General features: G+C 43.6%; 1 protein-coding gene across 3 annotated transcripts in view; it reads left to right on the top strand.

Annotated features, from left to right (window-relative positions):
- Positions 1–23,041, top strand: part of ddah1 (dimethylarginine dimethylaminohydrolase 1) — a 75,830-nt gene continuing 52,789 nt past the window's right edge. Inside the window, exon 1 of one of the 3 annotated variants that reach the window (XM_034583261.1) lies at positions 1–108. Coding sequence is in view for 2 of the 3 variants with exons in the window: in XM_034583260.1 (XP_034439151.1) it covers positions 6,455–6,748 (294 nt within the window). In the remaining variant the exon portion in view is untranslated. Of the gene's footprint in view, positions 109–6,216; positions 6,749–23,041 lie in introns of those variants that run through there. The other 2 variants (XM_034583260.1, XM_034583259.1) reach the window with 2 other exon arrangements.

Genomic DNA, 23,041 nt, shown 5'->3' with positions numbered 1-23,041 from the left:
TGTTTATAGGGATCGGACATTTCTCTGCCTCTCTCTCCCCCCTTGTAGCCTCCCGTGTAGACCCAACATAACGGTGCAGTGAGACAGCAGCACCGAGCAGCCTCTCCGGTGAGTTTTTACACTTCTTCTCCTTCTTCTTCTCTCTTGACTTTGTGGATCACTTCTTCTTTTGACTTGTAAAACACCCTGAAGCATCGCTCGACAGAAGCGATTGGAGGAGAATCACAGCAGCTTAAAGCGACTTTTCTCTGCTAAAAGTAAATAACTCCGCACTGTGATGTGTTTGTTCTCCTCCGGGTCGCTTCAGAACCCGGATTGCAACGTTTCTCTTGACTCATGATAAACTTGACTTTCTGTTGGTTTTGTTTGATGCACTGTCTGGGTTGTGTTTACACATATGTTTTAATGCTTCCACTTCAAGACACTAGATGGTGATGTGTGAGGATAACTTTGTGCATGGTGCTTTTTATTGAAAGAATAACCAATAATCAGAGTCCAATAATCAATCCAAGAATATATAATTTGCATATGTTGTTGATCCATATCGCCTGTGGCGTGTGTGTGTGTGCAGCCTCTCTGGATAGGGGGTGTGTCTGCGTGAGCACGTGTTGTGTCTTTCTTGGCTGTACCATGCAAATGTGTGTGTCACTATTTCTACGCGTGCATATCAAATTTAAGTTTTAACAGTGGCACCACACTGATTTTTTTATGCCAAATACTCAAGTCAGCCCCCGAAAACAGTTGGAGAAAGTCCTCTGAGGGAGAAAGGGTGCTGCTATAGAGTATAACATTAATTATATCATGTAATATTATAATTGTATTACACTGACTATGACCTATGACAATAATAGTCTCTCTAATAGACTCTGGGCCTCCAATGCTGAGCCTTTAGTATTGTTCTGACGATATTTTTATTCAGGAGCTAAAATTCAGGACATCTCAACCATCTGTTTTGATTCTTTTCATAACGACTCTCGTAAAATTAGAAAAGTGCCATTTTAAATTGCTGCAATAACCGTTTAATGTGTGTGGACTGCTTTTTCGCTCTTATGTCATGTTCTGTATGACCGTCCTCTGCTGTGTGTTGACTTTAAGTCTCACAAGTGTGTGTCTGTGCGCATATTGTATGTGAGCCCGTGTGCGCAGGGCTGTCATGGCGAGAGGAAACAGTGTTGTTATTGTGCGTCATTGGAGAGTAACATTCATTCCATGATTACCCTCTCAGTTCAGGAAACCTTCCAAAAGCTGGACATGCGGCTCCGTGTTGTAATTGTCCTGGCATAATAGTTTCCATCAATTCTGTCTGGGAACCCACATCACATACACACACACACACACACACACACACACACACACATCACATACACACACACACACACGCACACACACACACACACACATCACACACACACACACACGCACACACGCACACACACACACACACACACACAATTCACACTTCTTTACCTCCCAAAATGGAGTATGGGGTGTCTTTCCTTTACAGAAAGAATAATTTGGATTATCCTCCCGGCTCTATAACATGGCTATCTCAACAAATTTCTATCCTCCGGCTTATGTGATTTCATTGTTGATTTAATTATGAGATAGTGCATGTCATCTTGTGTTGTGGCTCTGTAATGGAAACCAATTGTCAGATCCCACCAGGAGCTCTCGCAGCCAATGAGACGGCGGCCTTCAGATTTGGTCTGCAGGAAGTCTATCGCCAGCAGCCCTCCGCCTCCCTCCCCCCCATTTATGTCCGAGTGAAAGATGGAACAGAGCAGCGCATCCCGGCATGTTTAGAGAACAGATTCCATTGTAGTATATTCAAGATAAATGTCATAACCGGTACGCGGTGTGTATGGACAGCGCTTCCGTTGCTCCGTCAGCTCATGGAGCCGCAGGAAGTCGGCTGCATCGTGAAGCTGAGGACTAAAAATACTCAGCGATGAGTAAAAGCAGAGTCTTGGCTTTGACCCCCCGGGTTACATAATTTTGTCAATGTTATATTGATGATGTTAAATGACAAGTCCCCACCCCCCTCAATACTCTTTACATTGACTCCCCATTCAACTCAGGATCAATCTTAAGGTTAAGGCCCTACTTCTACCTTATAACATCAGCAGGTCGTTTAGGTCTTCTGATTGGGTCTAGCTGTCCCTCGCACTCGACTGAAAATGAAAGGCGATCGTCCATTTGCACTCGTGGTCGCGGTGCTGTGCAACGCTCCTCCTGCGGTCATCGTAGACGCCTTTAAAAAAAAGCAGCTGGGAAGTCATTTATTCAAACTGGCCTTTGTCTAGACTTCGACTGTCGTGTTTTCCAAATGTGCGTTTAACTATTGTGCTTTTACGAAGCACTTTGCCTTTCGTCTGTGAATTGTGCTATACAATATACTTTATTGATACAGTAACATTTCATGTTGGCCTGTACTCTGTAGGGTCTCCTTATAGCTCAGGAAACTCAGACCTGGCACAGTTCTCTTCTCACGAAAACGGTTTCTTGTGTATTTGTGCAGCGGAATATATTGTTTAAAAATGTGAAGGTGATGCTTTGATCGGCTGCAAGATCACGAACAGGAAGGGGCACCAACTTGGCATTAATGAGGAAATTGAAAGGGTAGACGCAGGTTACCATCTTCTTTTCAAAGCACTGTCTGTTGTCATGGGGAGCTTACTGTCAGAATCACTCTTGTAACAGCAGGTCTCCAGCGACATAATGGCTTTTTATTCCTCCTCGTGGACTGGTTCTTAAAACGCTGAGGTACATTCATGTCTGCATTGTGAACAGATGACTTACATGTGGTTGTAAGTATCTACGTGTAGTGCTGAAGGTGTAAGACCTGTTCAGTTTAACAGTTTAATAGTACTGTCTCCTTTTTATCATGCTAGATGTATTTTTAAGAGAATACATCAGTGGTTGGGAACTGGTCTGATTGAGGAGGAAGGAAAGCACAGATACACTTTGCTGGCTGATCCAAAACTTGGAAATCGAGGCTGTAAAAGTCACAATGAAAACGGGGCTGAGGTTCAACCCATTTTGTTGTCAAATGTGAAAAATCAACCGGTACAGGACGACTGTAAAATGATTCTGCTGGCTGGCTGAGGACAGATTGAGTAGCACTTTGATATCTCTGTCCAGATGGGACATAAAGCATTCGGAACACGTGACTCAGTGAAGGACAAAGTAATCGGTAAAATAAGGTCAGTTAACATTCACATATACTGTCAAGACCGTCCTCCAGAAATGTGAGGAATCAACCGGCCCTGTCAGAAAATGACAAAAGAGGAGCCGCTGCTCTGTCAAAAATTGAAATGAGCAGGAAAACGTGTCTGTGGAAACATGTCATGTGGAAAGTCGTCTGCCATGTTCGTGTCTAAATCAATTAGAGGAAAGACGAGTTCAAGGGAAGAGATTCTCTCTTTAATGCTCTTTCATCAAACTCTGAGCTCCAGCGCATTCCAAGAGTGACTGCGTGATGAAGTGTTGAACTTCTTTTGTATCCGATTTCCCTCAACCTGCCTTGTCTAGTTTTACATTACCTCAGGGATGAGGCCAGCAGTAATCTCTATTTTACACATTGTCAACAGAGCCACCAACATGTCACAGTCTGTCTCTGAATGCGTTTTGATTTCCCAGCCTGGAAACAGACTGCTTTTACCTATTCAACTCTCAGAGGCAACATATTTTAGTGTTTCTTTTCCTCTTGTGTGGTATAACTGTTATTTGTGTATGGGAAAGTTCTTCAAAGTTAAAAAGTCCAAAGTCAGCAGCGAAGGGTGCTCCTCCTCCTCCTCCTCTTCCTCACAGAAAACACTGCTCCTGAAGCCGTGTCTGCAGCCCGAGATCGATACTTCCACACCATCGTGACCTCGTGATGCCCAACATTTGCATCATGCACGTCCAGCTGCTGGTATGACAACCCCCCCCCCAATGAGCCAAGTAAAGTATACATGCACTGGAAGTCGTTGACCAATCACAAAACATTCGGCCAATTAGAGCAGACTGGGTTTTATCGGGAAGGAGGGCTACTTTCATTTTTGGAGATTTCCAAAAACTGTAATTTTAGCAATCTAAACTGAAACAGGTGTAAGTGGAACTATTTTCAGAAGGAGATTATTTCACATTCTGTTAAGATTGAGACTCTTAGAAAAACGTCTTGTGTCTGAACTAATTGTAGCTTCTGTCAAAATGGCATCTAGAAAAATCCATTTTTAATCACTTCATCTCGTGCCATTTCATAACTTGAATATCAGATTTATACACTGGCCAGACTGCCAAGAGTTAAATCTGCTCCGTGCACCTGTGTAATCATAAATGTCCGTGTCACTTTAGACATCCCATCATGACTCCAGTCATACCAGGCAAATAGGGCGGTGCTGCTCCCGGTGCCGCAGCTGGAGCGTCGTGTCTGCTTTCACTCATTTTCTTTTATAGCCGCACGGTGTACCAGCCAGGTGTGCCTAAAGTATGAGGGCTTTTCTTCATCCAAAGTTACCCAAATTCCTCAGCACGCGGAGAAAAGAGAGGGTCTTTTCTTGGGCCGTGTCCATCCGTGATGAGGAATGATGGAAAAAAAAAAAGAGACAGAAGACGAGGTCTGGGTGGGGGCAGGTGTTGGTGTCGGGAGAGGAGGGTGGCGGTTGTTGATCCTGGCTGCAGTGGAAAAAAAGGAATGTGGGGCTCCTGGAATGTTTAAAGCAGTCTGGGATAATTGAGTGAATCTGGAACAAGAAAAGACAAACCGAGGTCCCGCGGTGGAAGAATGTGCTTCTGGGACGTCTGAAGAAAACATTCCATCCATTCAGACGGCTTCACCGGGCCCAGAACCTTCCTTAGATGGCACCACAGGGAATATAACCCCACCACCTCACCACTCCCTTACACACACACACACTTACACCGCTCTTCCTCTCACACTCCTCTTGCTTTACATTTCACACACTGCAGGACACAGAGACCCTCCTCTTTACTGTATATGTTGTTGGCCTTGAAGTTTGTGGACGTTATTTGACGTCGGCCAAGAGTCTTCAAATTCAAGAACAACCACGTGCTCTTACAGTCAAAGCATGGGAATCGATGGGATCTACATTTCGTACTCTAGCTTTATGCTGATCCATAAAGCAGATAGATTGTCCAGTTGCCTCCGGTAATCATTCCTCTAGGATTGATCCCCCCCCCCCCCCCCCCCCAGTGTTGTCATCAATAAATATCCATCCACTGATGTTCTGCTTTCATACATCTGCTCAGTCGACCAGTTTTACAGAGACCGGCCACTGTTATTACGACTTCATCTGTTCTAAAAACCAAGATGGAGACAATATCTATGGATCCCACATTCTGAAAATATCATGTGTTTTTCCAAAATATGTCAAATCTTGTCACCCGAAGAGAAAATGTGCAAATTATTGGCAAACACATTAATACCGCAGCTGAAATTGTTTATTAAGGACAGAGGGTGTCGCACCTTGTACAGCTTGTTACGCCCTGGGATGCAAACTGATTTGTGAAAACAGGCCGCACAACTTTGATTGATTGGTTTTGTTATCGTATTCTTACCAATTTAATAATTTCATGCCACAAAGCTTCCTGTAAAACACACGAGCCTTCTGCAGAAATAATCATTTGAGTAGACGTCAGGCTGCAACCAAACATTATTTGAAAAATTAATGAAAACTGTGGATTGCAAGTTTCAAAAATCCTTAAAACTTTCCGTTTTCAATCCAAAACCTAAATGTCTTCAGTCAGTCTCACATAAGACAAAGAAAAACAGAAAATCATAACAAATTTAGACACTAAATCTAGAGAATTGACTTTAAAACCATAAACCTGTAATTAAAATATATTATTAATCCATTATTAAACTTATTGCTGGGAATTTCAGCTCTGAACTGGTTCTTTCAAATACCCCATCAAGTTATTAATGCATTATAGATACAGAATTTATAATAACATCTGCAGAATATATACTTATAGAATATTGTGTTGCCTTTTTTTAAAAAGCATGGCAGCGTTTTGACCTGCAGGCTCAGTGGAAATGATCGAACCACGTGGTGAGTGTGTGTGTGTGTGTTTGCCAGTCACTTGTTGGGCTCACACACACACACACACACACACACACACACACACACACACACACACACACACACACACACACACACACACACACACACACGTGATGGTCGGTGCGCGTCACCGGAGCGCTGTCGCTCGCCTGCAGACTGGAGCAGCTCTGACTGACACTGTGAGCAGCTGCTGGTGTAAATAAAGATTAACCAGCAACAAAAAAAAACTACCAATCAAACCGGGCTGCATCGGGTTAAACTGGCTCTAGTTTCTTTCATTCATTCGCTGACTTCTCTGTGAGGCTGCTTTTTTCAGTCCTTTCCTCTTTTTTTTAAAAAAAAACCCACATTTGCCAAGTAACGAGGAAAACCACAAAAAAAACCCCAACATGGCTGGTTTGATGGCAGGTTTCGGTCAGTGCACCCACGCCATCGTCCGGGGGATCCCCGCGTCCCTGGCCGGAGAGGCGCTCCGGATCTGCGCGTCGGAGGTGGACATCGCCGGGGCGCGGAGGGAGCATGACGCGTACGTGGAGGTGCTGAGGACCAGGCTCCGGCTGGACGTGGTCGAGCTGCCCGCCGACGAGTCGCTCCCGGACTGCGTGTTCGTGGAGGACGCGGCGGTGGTGTGCGGTGACACGGCGCTCATCACCCGCCCCGGGGCCGAGAGCCGCAGGAGAGAGGTAGGGAGGGCGCGGTGTGATCCACAGCGTGACTCATCACCACCACGATAATAAAAGATTTAAACATAAAAAGTTGAATGTGTGAGAGAGAGAGAGAGAGAAAGTGGAGAGGAGGCATCATCAGCTGGGTTTTCACTGAGCTGCAGGGATAAATACTTCATACAAGTGGCTGATGGATTACAAACATGTCTTTCAGTCTCCATAATTTCCTCAATTAACACCGACTCCAGTTGTGTTTTTAGCCTCATGTCAGATTCACTCCTCTGCAGAACACGTGTCTATAAGTTGAGGTTTCAGGAGGGTCAACATCCGTGGGAGCTGCACAGAATCACCAGCTGTGACATATCACGGTTTTTAAACCATATGGTGCAAAGGGATGTGGGGGATTGGACATGAGGAGACACCCGTCACAAGGTTGTTTTTCATGCATGCATTTGTAAAATTGCTTTGCAGTCAATGCAGTGTCCTCTCTGTGGGGGTCCATGCATATTGTGTGTGAGTTCTCAGCAGAATTGGCGGGAGGCTCCTCGAAGCGTCCCAACAGGTCTCACCTCACAAGTCAAACAGGGATAAGAACCACGACGAGACCTCGGGACGATGGAAAAAGTCAAAAACATGAATCAGTAGTTTATGAAACGAGAGGCTTTTACGACTACTGATTAGATTTGACTGAGAACCATTGTTGGAAAACAAAGCACCAGTCCAAAGTGCACTGGGTTGCCGGGTGAGGGTGAAGCTGCAATGTAGGGTTGTCTGTACGCGAGTGTGTGTGAATGACAATGAGGGAAACGCAAGGACAGCTCCTGTGAAAGCCCCTGTCGTTTCACATCAGAGTCACTTGACTTGGCTCAGTGGTGCTAATGGTCCCCGGCCTCACTGGCAGGCCCCGGGTATTGATTGAAAAGCTTGCCACCGCCGCCGCTGCTGCCTTCAGCCGCCACATTTTTATTTATGCTGAACGGAGGTGCATTTTACATTTGCACGCCGCATCAGTACACCACCAAAACTCCCCCCCCCCCCCCCACCCCCCTGTCACATTTTAGATTGGGAAATCTTTCACATTTCATACAGTGATAGCAGTGGTTTGGTTTCTTTCCCGTCCCCGGCTCACGGGGAGCTGTCAGCTGCGATGAATGAAAAACTGGCAGAGTGAGCGACATAAATAACATGTTCGCAAAAACAGGCCTGTAAAAAAGTCCCAGATGGATTCCAGTGACTGAGCATTGATTGGCTGCTGGAGAATTAGAAGTGATTCAGCTGAATTTGATACTTTGGTTCATAATGAGAGGTAATTATCCCTGAAAACGACTTATTATTATCATGGTGCGGCTTTAAGTGCTGCAGCCTGAAAGAACAAAATGATGCTTCTCATTGACGTGAAAATAAAGGATATATACAGTAGTTGGTTGTGGATTGGATGAGAGAAAAAGGTCTTTTACCTGGTGACGCTCAACAAAACCACGGTTCACGGTTCTGCACTAAGCCGGTAAATAAAGATGGGCGACGTGTCTCCGCTTCCTCCCGCTGTACTGAAGCCAAAATATTCTGGATACGGGTGCCGCCATCTTGCACTGGTGATGTCATTTGGAGCCAGGGACTGTTAAGTAAATTTCAACCTCACGCTCACCGAAATGTTTCTTTGGTTTGACATCTGTAGACGTCTCACTTTCCCAGTCACCTGACTGGTTTACTCTAGCGCTCCAATTCCTCTCTCACTCGCATCCCTCTTACATAATGGCCCTGTTTTCATAATTAGATGCAGTTGCATGATATTAGGATTTGTATCTGTTTATGCATGTATTATAACACATTTGTATATAGTTATTATAACTAGAATACTTTAGATTTTCATCTAATTTCCTGGCGATGCAGCAGGATCACGTTGCACACCAACATTCTCAGCGTCTCCCGATCACCAAATCATTATAGATTTCAAAGCTTCTAACATTTGTCAGTGCAAATCAGAAAAGTTCTTCCCAGGTCCCCATCAAGCCCATTGTTCCCAGCAGCTGCTATTGCAACATACATGGTGCGGCTATCAGAAATGCAGGAGCATGTCTCATAACCGTCAAACCGGTTTGCTTGAACATCCCATGGGTGTAATATGTTACACTGCATGTCAGGAATAATTACAATGCTGGCAATCTGCATATGTTTTTGTAAGTTTGATCAGAGTGTGTGCACTTGCAGTGTGTGAGCGATGCCTTATTATTCACCCCCAAACAGATGTTGCCGTAATTATTAGGTGCATCTTTTCTTTTGACCTGAGAAATTACAGAAAATGGGAAACAGCAGTTTGAGGCCTTTTATCAGCGCTCGTTAGAATTAATCATTGTGCTCGTGGAGCTGGAAGTGAAATGCAACTGTGTGATCACTCACTTCCTGGAGGCTTCGCGGATGCTTTTCCATTCTGCTTTTTGCTCGTTCAGTTACAATTATAACATCAGCTTGAAGGTGCAGAGCAGAAGTCTTTGCTTCAGATGAACCTTTGTTGAAATAATTAAGGTCCCTTATTTGCTGTTGACCGAATAGTGAAGCCTGATTTTTCATTGCTATTACCCACCTGACCTTTCAGCAGCTGTACATGTAGCGGAGGCAACGCCACAACCCTGCATCCTAATTCTGTGATCATATTTCAGGGGGGGGGGTACAGATCCTTAAAAAGTGTTAAATTCTCTCAAATTCACATTAGATGGGTTTTGTTTTATTTGCCAAAGGTCACCACTAAAATCTCTCCACTCTGGCAGACCTGTAAGAAGAATCTTTATTTCTGCTATGCACTGCGTTGTTAGTCTGTCTGTGGTTATGTTTATGCGTTAAACTAATGTCTAGTCAGGTCAGTCGGGTGTGTAGAGATAGTGTGAGGAGTTCAGACATCTGGAGGGAGCTTGGATCAGCAATGCTGCTACTTTATGTAGAAATGGGAGAGTTGAGGTTGGGCATCGCCCGGTTAGACCCAGAAGTGGCTGGAGGGCCCGGGATCCCTAAGGAAGAGCTGGAAAGCGTGACTAGGTGGGGGGGACATCTGGGATACCCTACTTGGCCAACTATACCTCCACAACTTTCTAGTCAGCCTGCTGGCTTGACTATAAACCTGGAGAAAGTTTAATGAAAACTGGCTTGAGAATATGACCAGGAAGACCATTGCCTGTAAGTTCTAATGAAGTAAACTGTGTCTAAAATCTTTCAAACTTGGAATCAATGGGGATCAAAGTGTTGGATTCTTTACTCGGAACAAGTACATGTTCACTCTTTGTGTATTCCCATCATTATTTTGGTCTTAAATTTAATTTCAATAGGGTTTTAAAAAATCTTAATTTGTCTTGAATCGAATTTGCATATAGCTGTAGGCACCTTCAATGTCAGATCAAGATAATCTTACTTTAATCTCACGAGTCGACAAACACACTGGGGGACTTTAATGGGATCAGCCTGTTCTCTGAGCTAAAAGATTTAGAGCCACTATCAGGAAATGGCCGTCCTATCAGCTGCATGGCTGATCAAGGCCATGTCTCTTCTCTCTGTCTTGATTCACGTATTTTCAACCTTCTCATCCTCCCGTCTGATTTGTAGGACAGAAGAAAGGACCTGTTGCTGTTTGTCATTAACGTCGGTGCTTATTTAACTTCTGCTTCAGGATATTTAATCGTTTACCAGAATAAATGTGGATACGTGCTGCCGGAACAAATTAGACTTTGTTCTTCGGATAACCGGAGACACTTGTGCTTAAACTCTTTGACTCTGTGCAGCGCGGCCTGGAAATTGATGTGGGAAATCTCAGGTGTACTTATCTGACTTGGAATCCCTTGTTGTTGATTGGCCTCTTCCATCAGCTCTGCTTGGAGCTCCCTTTGCTTCTGCTTCTCCAGTCGTCTTATAAAGTCACAGCAGGGAAGATTAACGAGGTCGGTTCACACAATTTGGTCCCTCTCCTGCCTCTTAAAGGTCGAGTCCGTCGCTTTTTGTAATTTATTTTATGGATTATAAAGGCTGATATTGTTCAACTCAATGAGACAAAACGATATGGGACGGAACAAGTTATTAAACTTTACTGAAGGTTGCCGGAGTCTCATCCATTAGGTTGTGGCTTAAAAGCTTTATTATTAGAGGAAATGCTCGTCTAAATGGACGTCCTGATCGTGCACTGAAGACAGGAGCGTTGTCTCAAATCAGTCCAAAGAGCCAAAGTTACTTCTTCCACAATACTGAACATTAGTCTGATAGGCTGAAACCCAAGTTGGATGCAGACAAGCAGATTGTCGGAGGACTTTTATTTCTTACCTTTCGTAAACTCATTTAATCAGAATGAAAAGTGGCTCAGGATACAACTAGCAATTATTTTCTTTATTTATTCATCTTTTGATTTATTTTTCTCTTTCTCTTCTTTTACCAAACCTTCCTTCATTGGCTAAATAAGTTACCTATAAATCCAGCAGCTTGTTCAAGTTTGAATTCAAAATGTCCTCAAGTGTTAATGTTTGGCAGAAGGGAGGAAAGTGAGTGTACTGCAAGTGTTGTGCGTGAGTTCATGGTCTCGTCATCGCACTCTCTAGAGGCAGGTTTTGAACTGCTGCCACTTCTTGTGCCAATCAAAACTCACATGTTTTTGCTTGCTTACATACTTTATTGATCGTTTTTCAGCACCAGCTCAGGTAAAGGAGTTCAGGTGTCTGTACAGCTTCATGTATGGGAGGGTGAGAGGGTATTGCAAAACTGGGAGAGTTTTTTTCCGCAATGACTGACATCCAACTATGGCAAAGATCTTTCTCACAGTCAGAGGTCAGATATGTGTCTAAAATACACTGTTGCACAAGTTGTTGACTGTCTTTTAAGTCTAAAGGATGAATTTCAAGGAAATATGGGTAAATAAGAACATGACTTACAGAGGAAACTGCATCACATCACTCCATTTTGTTCACTATTGTAAAAATGTTCGACTTAAGTAAAGTGTTAGCAACTTTAACAAAAAGTGGCTCAAATTAGTTTTCACCACTTGGTTTGGTCTCTTCTGCTGCTCTCTCACATTCAGGCATTTAAAACGACAGTTTTTGAACTGTATCTGTTGAATCTAGCAAACATACAAATGCCATATGTACATGAAGTTGAGCTTTGCTTGTGGAGAGGTCTTCATGTGAGCCTCCACTAGCTCAAGCCTTTAGAGTCTGCTCTATGTGCTTCCTTTGACATGAGGGGGGGGGGGGTCACAACAGGAAAACATGATTTGTAGCCAAAACCAGTTCCAAGTTTGCACTGAGCCATCTAATCTGCATAAACACCCATTAGTTGAGTTCCTCAGCCAAAGTGTAGACGTAACTTTAACGATAGCTTTGTATGGTTCCATTTCTTTACACAAAGATAATATTGACGAGGCTAATCATGACATAATGAAGCAATCTGCTGTTTTAAGTCTAATTATTGAGACAATTAGGTAAAATGACCTTTGTTATTAATGATGTAGTTTAACAGATCACTTGTTACACTAGTGTAATTATGACACTTGAGAAAGGCTTTTAATTGAGGCAAGAGTTGTTGTAATAATTGTGAAGAGTAGAAACCACCTCCCCTACAACTTCTCTGTGAGCCTGTTTCACCCCCGATGAGTTTGCACTTGTGCTGTGATGACTCAAGTGAAGCCTCTCACTGTTTGGGAAGTGCCAGTCAATACTTACTGTACCTTCTAATGCTAGACTGCGGCAAGTACTTACTGTAAGTTAGGCTCACCGAGTCTGGAAAATAGTGGTCATTAAAAAGTGCTAAAATGTAAAATAACAATTGTAAAAGGCTCAGGTGTCAATTTACGTCTGGAGACAGGATGGAAAACTCTGCTCCATAGACACAATATTTAGGGCATGTTTTTCATAGACGTAATATTTAGGTTCAGTCCTCTCAGTTTATGTGTCCGTGCTAGCCCCTTTCCGGTCGCGCCTCACGTAGCTGCCCCCAAACTCACACCAGACAGCACAGAAGCCTTGTTTTGACTAGACGGCCTCCAGATGCAGATTCCTTGCAGCCGTCCACGCTCTTATATGACTTCCCCAACGGAACCGACCTGGTTTCCCTCAGGGAGGCTTGACATCCGCGTGTGAACGGGGGAGGCGGATGAGACACCTGGAACCCGCCAGTAATATGTGGACCGGGGTCAACGTGCTTTCCCCAACTGTCTGTCACATTCCTACCACAGTTAACCGGCCCTTCCCCTAACTGTTTGTCCGTCTGACTACTTGTCTTGTCATTCTGCTGCCTCTCCCATCCTCTGTCTCTTTATCATTTTCTCACAGACGATAGTGTCATGGCACAAGGTTCCCTGAGGTCGTATTTACTCAGATTAATCTGCTTGCCTTTATATGTAATAACCCGATTTTCAGGAAACTAGTTTCAATACGGGAAAAATAAATGTTTCCAGTAATACGATAATATTGGTCGTAAATTTCTGTGCTGCTGAGATGTCATTTATTGGCATGAAAATATTGCTCACATTGAAAATACATTGAAAACCGTGAGTGGGATGAAAAGGAAGTGTGCATTCCACTAAACACTTTGCAGTTAGCCGGACGTCTCGACTCTCCTGCTTTCAGTTGGAGCTAATTTGGGTTATTTAAATTTGAATTAAACCAGACAAACAATAAAATGGATTCAAGTCTAAATGCTGTAAATGTAAATAATGCACCAAACAATGAAGCTAATGCAAAGAAAATAGTTACTAAATATTTATGCTAAGTAACCTAATATTTATTTATGCTAACGGAGCCAAAAGCAACGTTAGCTTTCATATATTATTAAGACTAAAAGGGATAATATTGGATGTTTAGTCAACATAAAATGCTTAAAGCTTTCAAAGGACATTTCACAAAGATGACACAACTTAGCCTTCTTCAAATTGCAAAGCTTTTGGACCTTACGCTAGATGACGGAGTAACAAGATGAGTTAGCATAATCCCACATGTCCCGCTCTGCATGAAACTGCTTGAATATTTCAAAAGCATTTTCATGCATTTATGAGTAAAATATTAACATATCATTACTATGTTTGCAAAACAAAGCAGTTAAATGTAGCTAACTCTATATTGCTTGCTGACCTTAACATCTCTTTACATAGTGACTAGATGCTGCTATTGATGTACATTGATGTTTTTGGAATCTTAAAGTTTCTTCTTGGTTTGTGTCTGGCACGTTGATCTAAGGCCTTTATGCACAAAACCAATAGCTGGTGTACTCCTTGGTGGGTAAGTTGTTTCCGTACGGGTCGGCTAACACGTGCCGGGACTTTGCCTCTCGTGCGTGTTGTGTAAAGAACAGACCAGGCAGCCTTCTCCCCAGCCGGCTGTCACCTTGGATCCCTGCCCCCTTTTGGCCCCGGGTTCACCCACCACAGCCCCCTCCAGGCCTGCACAGCGCGGCAGCCTGCGAGACAGCTGCGGGAGACTTGTGAACAGGAACTCCTCTCAGCCTCACAGAATGACCGGGTCACGCTCAGCCGTCACCGTGGGTGTGTGAATGTCTGGTTTGGTATGTGAGACTGAGCAGTGGAAGACAGGAAGTGGGCCAGGCACGGCGGCGTTGGGAAAAGTCGTGCTCAGGTCAGGGAGGGCGCCGAGACAAAACCCCACTTTTCACTCGGCGCTTCCGGGGCTGAAAGCTCCTTTCATATAAATGTCAGTTTCTATCTTCTGTCTGAGTCATCAAAGGGTGAACGCACAGTAAAGTAACCTGAGACGAGATGCAGTGGATTTTCTGAACAATTTCTTCTGAATAAATAGCTGTGCCTCAGAAGTTGTCACGGTCGTGAGCTTGATAATGTTTAACCAGTGATTTGAAATGATTACTTTGAGTGTTTGAAAAAAAAACTGGACCTTTAGCTTTGTTATTTTATCTTATCTGAAGGGCCTCATTGATCTTTGATTCCAAGACAGAGTAAATGTGTAAACTCATACCCGCTCTGAACACTTGTATCCTTGCCCTGAGAAGACCTCCTCAATACTAGGTCATTGTTCATTAGTTGCATGCTTTGTGGATTATGGACATGTTTGTTTTGTTTTAACAGAACTGACAGATGTTGGTTTAGGGCCGATTATGCAACAGACACCACTGACACTGAGGAGTCAGGGCATGCAGTAAGAGTGCATTTATGTACTTAGAGTTTATGTAATGCTGTCGTGGCCTTTGGTTGACCAAATAAATACTTCACTGGTAATATCACGATTGCTCCTGCCACATTATTCTTCGGGTCTGTAAGAAAAAAACAGAAATCAGTCATGACGACTTCAGATGCAACGTCTTACAATTTCTCTCTCCCTCTACTTTCTCTGTCACTCGTTGACTTCTCTCGCTCACCCTTCCCTTTTGTTCCCACTCTTAAAAAACAGTCCCTGAGAGATACAAACCGTCAACATCAGTCCATCAGTCCAGTCGGTAGTCGGTAGTTGTTTGAATGCCCAGTTTCTCTCTGCTGCCTCTGAACAACAAAAGTCTTCACATCCTTAATTTTTATCTCAAGGCCTCCTGTTAATGGGATTCGGCTTCCACCTCCAGTTTTATAAATGAGCTATGCCTGTCTAAGGAAGTGGGGAGTCTGCTGCCTGGTCTCTGCATTCAAAAGCTCCAAGACTGTTGTCAACAGATGGATGCATGCATTGATTTCAGGCATTTTATCAGGATCAGGATCAGAATCAGAATCAGAATTCTTTTAATTGCCAAGTATATTTACACATACAGGAAATTGCCTTGGTGTGGTTGGTGCATTTGGACATAAAAACAACAATCGGACATAAAACAACAATATATACAGTAAGAACAATAAGTTATGGGCACGTGCGGTGCTAAGGTGCCTCCTTGGTGCGTTCCATTGGAGTTGTTAGACCCAGAACTTGCTTGAGGAACTACATATCCCATCTAGCCACCCCCCAGCAGGAGCTGGAAAGTGTTGCTGGGGAGAGGAGTGTCTGGAACATCATGCTTAGCTGGTTGCCTCCTCCACTGATCTTGGATAAGCTGCACAAAATGGATGGATGGATGGACTTAACCTTTGAGGGTGGTGGGGGGGCTTCAGCTAGTCCTGTAGCTCCTATGGAGGCGGTGACAGGTTGCCCATCGATCACATGGCTGACACACAAAGAGACAAACAACAATTAACACACTTTATTCACACAATCTCCAATTAACCTAAGGTGCGTGTCTCGACTGTGTGAGTACTCTGAGAAAACACACACAGACACGTTACATACAAACTCTTCACAGTCTAGCACCAACAATTATATGAAATTCATTCTAGATTTGTCAGATCACCATTTTATTTATACACAAGACTTTCACTCTAATTTACACACCATGGTCTATTTTAACTTTTGGATGGATGCTATTGTCATATGCTATTCTGACACTTTAAAGGCAATAGATTGATTATGATGGGAAACGATCCTTTGTTTATATAGGATCCTGAGGTTCAGACATGACATGCTGTTAAGAGACGATGGTAATTTGTATCCACTGAAGAAGCCTGGGAATGTAATGGAAACGTTGAACATGAAAAAATGTTGAAATGTGTCCTGACTACAGGTGCGAGCCTGTCAAAACACTCCTCTTATCCTTCTTGTAATTACAACCAGGCGGGTTATGTGATTGTGTTTTTCCCCATTTGGCAGTTTGAATCGACCAAAAACGATCAGACTACTTAGTTTAAATGGACTTCTTTCCAATGAGCTCATGGTAGCTGAAATAATGTAATTCTACACACAACCAGGCAGGGAGTTAACAGTCGTGTAGCGCAGGCAGGTTTCAGGGCTCAGCGTTGAAAGAACATGGTTGAAACTGTCTGGCTTTGGCAGCGTGTTTCTGCGTGAAACAGAGCAGAGTGCTCACTGCTGATCTGGAGTTACATCAAGAGTGATGTAAGCGATGAAATATTGAACACGACCAATTATATCCTAATTGTAAGAACAAGGGAACCAAGCAACGAGATGAGAATCAACGTTAAGGACGTATAGCTACTTTGGGAAAAGTTCTCCTCCTGTCACATGTGAAATTCCTCCCGGCGCTACTGTAACGTTCGGCCCTGCACGTCAATTATAAACTATTCACCCCTTTGCCTCCCATTACCAGAAGGGGCAGGGTTTTGTATTTACATGTCAAGATTAATCCAGCGTGAACTCTGATGCACAATGACACACTGCAATGATGCCAGCATCAGTTTGAACACGCACCTTAGAATACAGTCTGGACTTTAACACTTCTTTTGCAGTAGAAATGCAAAGCCTCCAGAGGGACTGCCAAGGCAAAAACACTGTTTTCACATCTGCTCGTCTCAGCCAATATCACTTCAAAATGATCTTTCTGACTGGAACATGAAGGGATTCGTCTCTGTAGCACGCTCCAGTTTTTATTCTCGCCTTGTTTCTCGTCTGCAGAGTCTTTCCACAACAAACCTGTGTTAATGCTGCAGATTCACAGACCTGAAATAAACCTTGAACTGTAAAAGAATGTGTCTTTCTCTGTATGTTGACACATTCACTAATCACGAACGGACGATAACTCATCATCAATGTGAAAACCTTGTCTTTGATGCTCGCCCCGAGTGTCTTCTCTTAATTTCTGGCCTCATCCATCACAGCATGGAACAAATATCCTCGTCTCTGTATGAACCTCTTCTCTGCTCTGGCTCGTTGGAAAGGCCGACTCATTGGTCTGTGATGAAAGCGATATGTCTGAGATGCTGTTTCCTCTCCAGAACCGCCCTCTCCGAGTTTGAATGTTTTCTTTGCTCCATCATTTCGTCTGACTAATACCATTTGCAGAGTAGTGCTCAGTCAAGCCCGTGCATGAGGCGCTCTCAGATAGAACAGTGAGTGAATCTTGACCAAAGTATGAAGTGGATTTCAGCCGCTCAACAACATGTGTTGTCCAGTTGCCTGTTATTCATCGTAAGGCTACAGCAGGATATGTGTTTGTTTCCTCTGAGGAGACATCAGACCAATGAATCACTGAACAATTAAGGATTAACAGCGGCCAAGAGATCGATCCAGTGATTCAGCAAGAAACATTCAGCTTTATTACAAACTGAACTCTCTCTGTACAGAAGCACCGATAAGGAATAAGCTGATGTCAATATTCTGTTACTAAGCAAGAGTATGTGTATAGATTTAAAAGTTCCTTATGAGTAATAAATTCAATTTAAGAATATTTCAACTCCAGCTAACCGAACTCTGTAGTTACCTTGAACTCTATGAAGCGTCATTGCTTATTGCTCAGTGATCACTGTGACGCTCTCCTCTCGTGAACACATGTTCAGATCAGAGAAGGACGAAGTCAGTCACTAGTTTGACTGTTTGAATGTTGCAGAACATTTAGCAGATAAATAGACAGTTACTGTGCTGTAAGAATATTGGTTCTACATTCGTCAAGAGGCCAGAGGCACAAACCGTCAGCCTAATGTGTGAACTGGGAGCCGTTAACAAGTTAGATTCAACAATTTTGGAAGATACTAATGTGTTAATGTTGTGTTAACAGTTTTTTCCGCTTCCCACATAACCTTGGACTGACAATGCACAATTGAACAAAAGATCTTGATTGATGCAGAGGATCCAGATAGAAGTTTATTGTGATCCATGCATTCTCCCTCCTTCTTCTGTCAAAACCTGTCTGCTATGCTACCCACAATGCAACACTGGCTGACACAGCCTTGAGCCACTAGCCTCAAACAGACATGAGGCTTGATCTGCAGGGAAATGGGATGCTTGCTTCTTTGATACTTTTTGCATTTTAATTCTTCAGATATTTCACAGCTCCTTATGTCGACAAAAAAAAAAAACGATGAATACAACTTCACATGAATAGAAGAACGTCTTGAAGCTGATGAGATGTGATGGTTGAAACAACAAAGCAGCTGTTTTTGTTGTATACGCTTACTGCTGGTTAAAAGTGCTTGAATTCACCATGTGCGTATCGACAGTCATGCACGTCCTCATTCACACGGAAATGCTTACAGTGTGTGTGTGTGTGTGTGTGTGCGTGTGTGTGCGTGCGTGCGTGTGCGTGTGTGTGTGTGTGTGTGTGTGTGTGTGTGTGTGTGTGTGTGTGTGTGTGTGTGTGTGTGTGTGTGTGTGTGTGTGTGTGTGTGTGTGTGTGTGTGTGTGTGTGTGTGCGTGCGTGCGTGCGTGCGTGCGTGCGTGCGTGTGTACCCATTCATTTATTCCCATACGCAGAAGATGAGATTCCGGTGTCTAGTTTCCAGGATGAGTCAGGAGACAGTATTTGTCGAGCGGGTGCCACAATGTTCTTCGAGTGTCAGGAGGAGGCTGGAGGCAAAGGGGGTGGGGGTGGGGGGTGCCCGTCTTTTGCATCTTTTGCACCAATGTGTAATTTGTGCATTTGCACACTACAGTAGTGTGTCTGTTACGTATGTTCTGTGCTGCTGACATCCAACCACCTTTTAGATGGTGGGTTAAAGTGAATCACAGCACTTAGCAGCACGTCGAGCAGTGTCGACCCACGTGGGAAAATTTGGTTTGAAGGTGCATCTCATACTTTTGCTCCTGCAGGAAGGGATCTGCATGGATTTTTATTTGTATTGCTTAGAGTCGATGTCCTGTTACTACGGAAAAATCTTTAGACCGGGCTGTCAACAGTTTTTATTGGAATTACTGTCGACAGAAGAAAATAGTCAGTAAGCAATTTCACACTTTGGGAAACTGAATTCCCCTCCAGCTTTTTAAAGAAGTCGTTTTGTATTCGTGCAGCAGCTCAGTATTTACCCTCCAGCAGTGGCAGACAGTCTACATGTGGCAGTAATGGTGATTCATGGTGATTCATATGCACGTCTGCATGGACTTTCACTCCACAGCCACTTTGAATGTGTCTGCCTGTGCTGCCAACACCTGTGGTGTCATACTGTATTTATCTAATTTAAAAAAGGGAGAGAGGTGCTCAGACCTGAAGAGGCCGTCTCTTCTAAATAATTATTAGTCATTAACTGCATATTTTCACATCTTTGTATAAATAACATATCGCAAAATGACAAAGAAGTGTTTTTTTACTTTGATAGTTGGAATCTTGTGTACATTTTATGGCTTTATCCGGCGATATAAAATGCAGCAGTGAAAAATACAGTATGTGTGCATGTTCACATGTGTGTGATGGGTAAGAGTTTGCATGTGCATGTGGACGTGTGAGAGGTCTGCAGGGGCAGGGCAGGTATCGGGGCCGGGCACAGAGGTGTGTGTCTGCTCTCCACCGTCACAGTGTGGTGTGATGTCCGCTGTCAGTCTGTTCTCACGCCAAGGATCACACTGAAGACACACACTTCTCCCCAGTCACGCACACGCAGAGACGTCAAGAATGTGTGTCATGACGGAAATGGTCAGTTGTCTAATCCAGTGGTTACATAAAATGTGGGATTTATTCCACATTTAATAGATGCAGCCTCTGACATTGGATATTTTGCTGCTTTTCTTTGTTTTTTTATTATTATGAATTGAACATCTTGTGAGTTTTTGGAGAAATTATATATTATAATGACATAAATAAACCTAGAGTTGCACCTGTGCTGTGCATTTGCAGTAAAGATATTCGAGGCTGACCAAATTCGGGGTTTGATGGCTTTATCGTTATTAGGGGGTAAAGAAAATGTTCTGGCTGATATATATATATTGCAAACAAAATAGCCAAGGATTTCTAAATATCTTCATAAAACCTCATTACAAGTAAATATAATTGATGCTTGATATTTTACAGTTTAACTGTAAACTTCATCATCTTGACCCCCTAACCCTAACCCTTTATATACTGGACCTCCACTGGCTCTCACATACGATACATCCACTTGTAAGACAACAACGTAAAGAAATACTTAGATTTTTATTGTCAGCACCTGAAGGACTAGACGTTTATTTAATGTTTATTTATTGCTTCACATCTGATGATAGATGAGATCTGATCTTCAGGGAAGTTGGTGAAAGCCTGAGAGAAGTTTCTGTACCTTTTACGTAATCTACACATTGATTGCATATTTCATGTTGACTTCCTGTATCTCACCATGCAGCCGTCAGGGTTGTTTACAGGAAAGTGTCGAAGGTTGGGAATTCAGCCGGTGACTCTCTTCAACTCGTCATTTCTTATGTTAATAGAATTCTGGAAAGCAAACTGTATGATCCATATCAATTTAGTCTCAGGCATTGATCCTTTTAGCTGCAGGCACATTTTCCCCTCTACCATGTATTTCAGTTAAAAACCCGCAGTGCTGCCAAATGTAGGAAGTACAGCAGTGCTGGATGGAGGTGAGAGTATCCTACTCAGCAAAGTGCCTTATCTATCCAATGATTCCAGAAATTGTCTGTCTGTCTGTCTGTCTGTCTGTCTGTCTGTCTGTCTGTCTGTAGCTTGCATGTCTCAAGAATCATCATATTAAAGGCCCATTCAAGGAAGTGCCTGCAGCAGGTCTTAACTCGCCACGGTTCAATTACTGCAGGTCACTTTTATAGTTTCAGAAAGAAAAGCTGCAACCAGCCTCACCACAGACCGAACAGACAGACATCTTCATTCACATTTCATTTTTAACCCTTAAAACTGATGCACATCACGTTGCATATTAGCGTCTTTAACATCATGCAGCTCGGAGACTCAAGCCACACCTCCATGTATTCTTTTAGACGTCACTGTAGAGAGAAAGAGAAACACCACATATTTCACAGCAGGTGGATGTTGTATATACAGTGTGTGTGTGTGTGTGTGTGTGGGGGGGGTGTTCAAGTTCAGGGCTGTGAACATTGCAACGTTCGGGCCACAGCACGACTGCTGTGCAGTTACATAAGACCCCCCCTCTCTATTGTGTTTATTTAGTTTTCGGGGCAAATGCGTCGGCAAAGAGGTGAATCTCGTAGCGAGACTCAGGAGGATACACAGGCCTCCAAGGTGGAGCAGATGAAGTATTTTGTTGGCACCGCTGTTGGAAAAAAGACATCAACAGTGTTGGGAAACACTCGATGGACTGTGCGGGGAGGTGCAACATCTTATTTTTCATTCACGTGGGGAATGCTGTGTTAGTGTTAGTTCACATGCTGCTGCAGGATTATATGTCCATTGTTTTATTCCTTATTGTCTTTGTTGGTACTTTTTTACAGCTGTGGTGTTTATACAGACTCCCTCTGCAACCTGTGAATATACCGACAAGCTCCCACAGCACTTGGATCATGCGATGATAGACGTTGTAGCGCAGTGAATGTGACAGGAGGCTCAGGGTTTGGGGATTTTTTATTGCAGCTGGCCCACTTCCATTCCAAATGCATGGACTGTACTGTAAATATAACTTCTATAAAGAATAATACGATCAGAGCAGAAGTCCTAAGGAACTCCATGTTACTTCACCAAAGCCACTGGATGCATTCTTCTGCGTGAACGTATCCCAAAAGTCCCCGTCCGTCCCCCTTTACTGGACAAAAATCATTTCACGTTGCCAAACATCAACTACAACTGTCACCAGCAAGCATGTTTTGGCTCCAATCACTTAGCAACAAAATGTAGTTAAAGGAAGTTTAAAAAAAAACAACAGAATCACTGCAGGGTTCAGACGTGTTCCACTTTCCCTCGGCTCTTTTTTAAATGCACGTCCGTGGCCCGCGTCCACCCTTGGCAGCACAGAGAGGTCGCGTTTGGAGCGTTGGGGAAATCAGTTCTGACAGAATGACAAGCTTCTCCGCTTCTTAGCGCTTACCATAAACTCATCTAATTGCTCTGGGGCTCCGAACCCACAATAAGAACCCATCCGCTGGGGCCCAGAGCAATGGGAGGCTCCGGGAGGCTTCCGGTAAATTGGAAGGTGTAGAAAGGGCTCACACGTGTTCACACGGACTGGGAGCTTGTTAAGTTTATCTTTCACAAATGTATACTTCTTGCAACTACTGATAAACACAGATACACCCACACTTGCTATTGGCTCGTTCTTCGCTGTGTCTTTCCCCTTGGCAGATGTTTCATAGCAGGAAGCAAAAGAGCACGTGTCTGCCTCTGAGTTCATACGTGGTTATGTATGCGTGCCATTGTATCTTTGTCATAAGATGGGTTAATAATAAAAGCTCTGCGGGGGGGCAGCTGGAAACAGTCTTGGCAGGTGATCACAGGTCAGGGGCTGCAGGGTCAGCAGGCTCAGTAGAGGATGTGCCTATCAGCTGGCTAGCGGACTGGATCAGCGCATTAGCACTGGCTTTACAGCTCACACAGTTATTTCAACAACAGTGAATGAAAAGGCTCCAGCTGCAGTGAGTTATTTAAAGGGATGTGTTGAACATCGTGTAGCTGCCACTGTTGATT

Source organism: Hippoglossus hippoglossus, chromosome 4, assembly GCF_009819705.1.
Source record: "Hippoglossus hippoglossus isolate fHipHip1 chromosome 4, fHipHip1.pri, whole genome shotgun sequence".
Taxonomy (NCBI): domain Eukaryota; kingdom Metazoa; phylum Chordata; class Actinopteri; order Pleuronectiformes; family Pleuronectidae; genus Hippoglossus; species Hippoglossus hippoglossus.
Note: the sequence above shows the minus strand (reverse complement) of the source record. Positions and strands in the feature narration are given on the sequence as shown.